Source organism: Mycetomoellerius zeteki, unplaced genomic scaffold, assembly GCF_001594055.1.
Source record: "Mycetomoellerius zeteki isolate Tzet28-1 unplaced genomic scaffold, Tzet1.0 scaffold328, whole genome shotgun sequence".
Taxonomy (NCBI): Eukaryota; Metazoa; Arthropoda; class Insecta; order Hymenoptera; family Formicidae; genus Mycetomoellerius; species Mycetomoellerius zeteki.
This window is the reverse complement of record NW_017257314.1, coordinates 19,851-26,573: the sequence shown is the minus strand read 5'-3', so window position 1 is coordinate 26,573 and position 6,723 is coordinate 19,851. Positions and strand designations below refer to the sequence as shown.

The 6,723-nt window shown below is 35.7% G+C and overlaps 1 protein-coding gene across 2 annotated transcripts in view; it reads left to right on the top strand.

Annotated features, from left to right (window-relative positions):
• Positions 1 to 6,495, top strand: part of LOC108725186 (uncharacterized) — a 37,687-nt gene extending 31,192 nt beyond the window's left edge. For both annotated transcript variants that reach the window (XM_018452037.1, XM_018452038.1), the window contains exons 14-18: positions 3,041 to 3,373; positions 3,904 to 3,909; positions 4,004 to 4,438; positions 4,710 to 5,183; positions 5,301 to 6,495. In XM_018452037.1, coding sequence (XP_018307539.1) covers positions 3,041 to 3,373; positions 3,904 to 3,909; positions 4,004 to 4,438; positions 4,710 to 5,183; positions 5,301 to 5,372 — 1,320 coding nt within the window. In that variant the 3' untranslated portion in view covers positions 5,373 to 6,495. The remainder of the gene's footprint in view (positions 1 to 3,040; positions 3,374 to 3,903; positions 3,910 to 4,003; positions 4,439 to 4,709; positions 5,184 to 5,300) is intronic.
• Positions 6,496 to 6,723: the final 228 nt, after the last annotated feature.

Below are 6,723 nucleotides of genomic sequence, written 5' to 3'. Positions count from 1 at the left end.
TATATATATATATATATATATATATATACATATCTCACGTACAAGTGGAACGAGTATATGAGGATTTTTTATACAGATTTTTTATATAGATTTTTTATATAGATTTTTTATAAAGAATTTTGCGAAGCGTTAAAAAGTCAATATAATCAAATATGGAGTACGTAAATTATTAAATGCGATGTAAATCATTTGAAAGTCACATGTATTATTTTCTTAAAATGGTTGTTCTTAAAAGCAGTAACTACTAATTAAATAAGCATATCGCGATTTATTTGATAGCTAATGCATCCACATGATATGTTGTGTTCTATTTAGATCAGTAGCACTAAGTTTGGAAAACACATTCTATAGATCAAAACAAATACAGTTAGAGTTTATTTGTCAATTAAATGTTTCAATTGTTGATTTTTCAATAACTATTAAAATGAAAATCGAAGACGTTAGAAAATCTATTAGAGAGTATAAAATCGTTTCAGGGACTATTAGAATTATAAACTATGAATAATAATAACGAAATTAGCAGCATGCTCTGAATGCTTTATACTATTTTAATTTGCTACTTAAATTGTAGTGAACAACAGTGCAATATTCTCATCTGCAATAATGTATATTTCATTGTTAAAGTTTTTAACTTTTTGAGGATTTTCAAAATTGCAACTTTTTCTTGGTGCAATCACAAAATATAATCTCTGTAAAATATTGCAAATAACATCTATAATATTTGCAAGGAATTTACGCGTTTCAGATTAGCGCCTCTTTACCAAGTATACAATATTTTAGTGTTATATATTATTTTGAAACCATTAATTTACCTCAAATGGTTAAAATGCTGAAATCTTAAGTAAATAAGTTAAACCTGAGAGTTTTCTGTAGGAAAGAGTACTGTTCAAATTGTATCTTAAGACTCGTTTGTACCTCAATTCTATGCATATATGACAAATATGTTGTAAAAGGACCATAGATAGTTCACCAAAATACTCTCTTTAGTAAATATAGTACAGATACCTACCATATTTCTGTTTACATAGTTCGTATTATTATTGGTATATTAATAGTAAGCGACGATGTTTCTTTTTTTAATCAGTTTTTATAGTTTACGATACCTATCAATCTTTTAAGGAAACTGTCAATATTAAGCTGATAAAACAGTAAATTCTTTCCTCCTACTCTTAGGTTGTGCTCATAAGCAATCAAATGTCAGCATTTAGATAAGATAGACCTCGTCTCTGCTTGTTATCTCGTAATAATTGATTAATAATTTTGACTAGCGGTTTTTTGTCGTCGTCTGAGATGACTCTCCCCCATAGAAGTATCTAAATGCTGATTCTGTCTACCTATCTAATAATTAATCTAAATATAACTGTGAACTGGCCGTTGTGCAAAGAGGCCTGAATGTTTCAGTGTAGCGACCCCCTTCCTCACATCACCAACACCACCACCACCTGACCACCGAACACTGTCATCTTCTCAGTGTAACTTTGATGTGATTTCTGTATGTCTGTCAGTCTTTGTTTTTTTTTTCGTTGCGAATATTTAGTTTATATATCTGTTGTCCGCTTGCTATGTCCGCTTTCCTGTAGATTCTTGATCAATTTTACGCACAAAAATCCATATACTCGCGGGAGATATTTATCTACAAAAATCCAGCAAATTACTATACAACTGATTAATAGAAAGGAAGAAAACTGGGAACGCGAGAAACAATCTAGGTGCAGTGTAACAGACTGCTCTGTTTGAGACAAATTTCTTGGAAATTACAAGAAATTTCATAGAATATTCATCATAACTTCAAGCTTTTAAAGAGATATGATGTCTGATTATATCGAATCGATAGCCCGGTGATATTCTGACAGTATCCTACAAGATTGAGCGTAATTAGTTATTTATATACATATTCGTTCATTCAATCTAATTTTTCAAAATATAGTTTGCTAAATATTTTTTTATGATATATTACTGTCGCATGAAGTGAGATCTTATACATATAGTTAAGTAGACTCGGATTGCAGTTCTTTTTTTGTCGCTGCAAGAATATTTTAGTTGCATATACTATTCGGGAATCAAGATAGAAATTATATTTTCATGGAATATCCGTTGTGAAAATCTATTATGAAAATATTCTAGTTTATTTAAAAAATGATGATATTAAGAGCAGGAATTATAATATTAATTAATTCTTTGAATAGCGTATGCATGATAATTTATTTAATTGCAAGGCTTCTAAGCTATGTTCTAATATAGGCAGTGTAAATAATGACAGAACATTAAGGATTGAAGACGTTCCTAGTCTGTTAAAATTTTTTGACGATTATAATATCTAATTAAATTACGTCATATATCGATATTAGCTTTTTAATAAAGCCATACTAAACCTCGTGCTTACTTCATACTTTTAAATAGCGCCAACAAAAGAACTTTACTCACGCTTGCATCTTTATATTTGCTTGAAAAAATACTTTAAATCGAAATTAATTATTGTTACGGAAAATAATAATTCTATGTGTGATCAATTGCTTGTATTTTTTTGACTGTTCATTTTCAAGATGACAAAATAAGACAAATTGATTGATTGAAAAGACTTGAATGCTCATCGCATTAACAGAACCTTACCGTGCTTCGAGTTCTGAGTTGCTAGACACCTAGAGACGCAGCATCGCTATTAATACGTTCTTGAATTACAATTGCAGCGAATCTGCGTGTGCTTGTCCGTTGAATTTTTGTAACATAACGCTTGCACGTTGCACAGCTTCCAGACACCATGAGCTTGTCCGAAAGCAAAATTGCATACTAAAGGTCGCATCGTGTGCAGAAGTGTATGCTACCGGGCTAATGCATTTATATGTGTGAATGACTCGATCAGGCATACGATAGAAGACACAAGCATGACCACTGTGCATAAGAGAAAAGTAAAGCCGTTGATATAGCAACTCAAGAACTCATGAACATTGGCTCTTTTGCCTCTCGTTCTGTCGGTGGTGCGTGGCAATGTGACTAGCAGAGCCTTTGTTTGTTTGTTTGTTTGGCGCGTACATAACGGAAGGATGATGGGCCAGTGCCGATGCAGGCAACACTCTTAAACTATGGGGGGCAGCATGGGTATGGTCGCTGCAGCATTGCCTCGCAAGGAAGCCTAGAGGAGGACGAGTGCGACTCGAGCGAAGAACTTATAGGAAGCGCTTCTGGTGGGGGCCAGTCCGAGTCACAAGCGCTTGGGGCCCAGCCGAAACTGGCCCCGATCAGTGGCTGCTTGGGGCCCACAACCGTTTTCAGACTACAGTTTCTTGGGTCGGTGGAGGTGGAAGAGGAAGGGGGACGTAAACGGCGTAAGCGCCTTAAGAACCACATGGTGGAGGAGGCTGTGACAAAAATAAAGGTCCGCCCTCATTGCCCTTCATCCCAGTCAACCCTCTTCGCTGTTAAATCCGTTCGCCTGCCCTTTGATTCTTACAAGAGCAGTCGTTCGACCGTTCATCCCTCTATTGATTTATATAATACCGATAAGGGTCAAATCTTCTTACGGCCATTTCATCTTGAACCTTTTTACGAATTTTATTTTATTCAGCCACAAAACCCACAGCAATTTCCCATAATGCACTTTTTAGTTACGAAACTCGTATTACTTACTATAATGCACATTCTTCATAAATCATAGCGACGAGTCTCTTGCAAGTTAAATGTTGCGTCAAAGTTAGGCGACTTTTAACTCTCAAACTCTCAGGTTTGTGGTAGCGCCGTTAATAATTATGCTCAACTTTATACAGTTTACATTATCTTGCACTATTTAATTATTTTACTAGCAGTTAAGCGTTGTATATGTTTAAAACACTAACATTATACGTATGTGTTTATAACTAATTACTTGTTTATCTCTACTTTGTCATACATGCTGCTTCCTTATGATAGGCGCTGGTACGTATATTCTGTGTGTGAAATACATGATATAGAAATCCGTAGTAATGCAATAGTTTTCTAAAAAGGATGTGTGTGTGTTGTATTTATTTAGGCACCGGACGGTGACACTCAGCCAAGTACGGAAGTAGATCTGTTTATCTCAACGGAGAAGATTATGGTTCTTAACACCGATCTGAAAGAGATCATGATGGATCATGCGTTACGTACGATTTCGTACATAGCGGATATTGGTGATTTGGTAGTGTTAATGGCACGGCGACGTTTCGTGCCACATGAAATGGAAGAAGTACCAAAAATCAATCGAACTCCAAAGATGATATGTCACGTTTTCGAAAGTGAGGAGGCTCAATTTATAGCACAAAGTATTGGACAAGCATTCCAAGTAGCTTACATGGAGTTCCTAAAAGCAAATGGGATAGAGGATCATAGCTTCGTTAAAGAAATGGATTACCAAGAGGTGCTCAATTCGCAGGAGATATTCGGCGACGAGCTGCAGATGTTCGCAAAGAAGGAGATGCAGAAAGAGGTAATCTTTGAAATACGACTGTATTACTCTTTCCATTTGTTAATTCGAAAGGAATACGGTCTACAGTACATAGCGACCTAGCTGTACAAGAAAGATACTTTCTTTTGTGTCGATTAGCCGCAAACTTGTTGGAAGTATCAGTTTCTCATGAATTCTCAAAATTGAATTAATTTTACCCCAACTTCCAAGAGATGTAAAATGTTAATTATCGCGACCGACTTAAAGAAAATTTCGTAATTGCATTAGAGTAAAAAATTTCTCTGCTTTGCAGGTAGTGGTACCGAAAGCAAAGGGAGAGATCCTCGGTGTTGTGATCGTTGAGTCCGGATGGGGCTCGATGCTGCCAACCGTAGTCATAGCAAATTTGGCACCGGCCGGTGCCGCCGCACGTTGCGGTCAACTTAACATTGGCGATCAGATAATAGCGATTAATGGCGTATCGTTAGTTGGCTTGCCTTTGTCCACGTGTCAGACTTACATAAAAAATTCAAAGAATCAAACGGTCGTCAAGCTAACTGTCGTGCCGTGTGCACCTGTAGTCGAAGTGAAAATCAAGAGACCCGACACGAAATATCAGTTAGGATTTAGTGTACAGAACGGAGTGATATGTAGTCTATTGAGAGGTGGTATCGCCGAGCGGGGCGGAGTACGAGTGGGCCATAGGATAATTGAAATCAATAATCAGAGTGTTGTTGCTGTACCGCACGAAAAGATTGTTAATCTTCTGGCTACGTCAGTGGGAGAGGTACGTAAGCGCGTAAAACTAAAATATGGCTTTTAATGTGTGCTTTTTATTTGAAAGAACAATATTAGGAAGTATGATTAAATGTATAAGAATAAAAAAAGGAATTTTTTTTTCTAGATTTTGATGAAAACGATGCCCACATCGATGTTTAGGCTGTTGACCGGCCAGGAGTCTCCGGTGTACATATAAAAAGCGTTCAGTTGCCTGGCTGATGCGTAGTGAACAGACAATACATCCACCATCCACTACCATACTATCCGCTACCTTTACTGTACAGGTTATTCTATGCAAATCGCTTTGTGTTTTCGATTCTTATGGGACGATTCGATACATTCACCAGCTCCTGCTTAGTAAATGAGACCTACATAGGTACGTCGCAGAAACGTTACTAAATATCTACTCAAGCATAATTTATATGATTATCAATTATTGTAAGAGATATACGTATAGTACTTATCAATGAGATTCTCTATAACACATATGTTCCCTGAAATCTTGCGATTGTGCTATTGATTTATCGTCTGAGCGATGTAAAAATTATGGCGAAATTGCCGCAATTAGGTGATCAGGCATTTGATTTGTTACGAGTCTAGCGAAACGATAGGGGAAAAAAATATTGATTTTCAGTACACAACAAGTGGATGTTACAGAGAATCGCATTATTCGCGCCAAGAAAGATGATAGGTGATGCAAATGAGGCAGTTGCACATGATTATAAATAGCACAAAGCTCTTTACCAACAGCTGGAGCAGGGCTGGAACTGTATATTACGTAGTTTAATGACGTAGTAATATTTATAAAAAGGATCTCCCTCTATCTCTCATGGAGATACTTTAAGCTAAAGCGTTTATTTAATCTTTTTTATCTTTAAGGCCGGCGAATACTTGCGGCGCGATGCCCGAGTATATTAATTTGTACTAAAATTATTATCTACCGTAGTAACTTCGGACGCGTAAATCTCGTGATAAACAACGCCATAGTAATTATATAGAAGAGCACAGTAACGTATTCTGTACGAAAGGAATTTTTTAAACGAGTAAATTATAATACGTTTTGCAATACATTTAGCTGATTTTCAGTAAGAGACAAAATTAATTGCGTATCATCGAATACACGAAAATGTCATTGGACAAAAAGTTGATTCAACATCATGTATGCCTACATATCGCTTTATCGATGTCATAATCTGTTGTATAATACTCATTTGTATCAAAGATGAAATTATAAAGCAGCACGTTTACCGCGCGATTATTATTTTTCAGAGGAACGTTTAAAAATCCTTCACATTATGCTTCATAAACGACTATCTAAATTGCGGATAAAACTTTAAATATTTATTAGGAAATTATGCACTTACGGATATCGTAATATTTGGAGCAAACAAAACTTAAAACCTTTTTTTATTGCCTATTTTCTCGCCAGTTATCGCTCGTAAGAAAATAGGCAATTAAACAAAGTTTTAAATTTTATTTGCTTCAAACATTATGATATCCGAAAGTGCACAATTTCCTAATAAATATTTAAAATTAGTATCTGATAT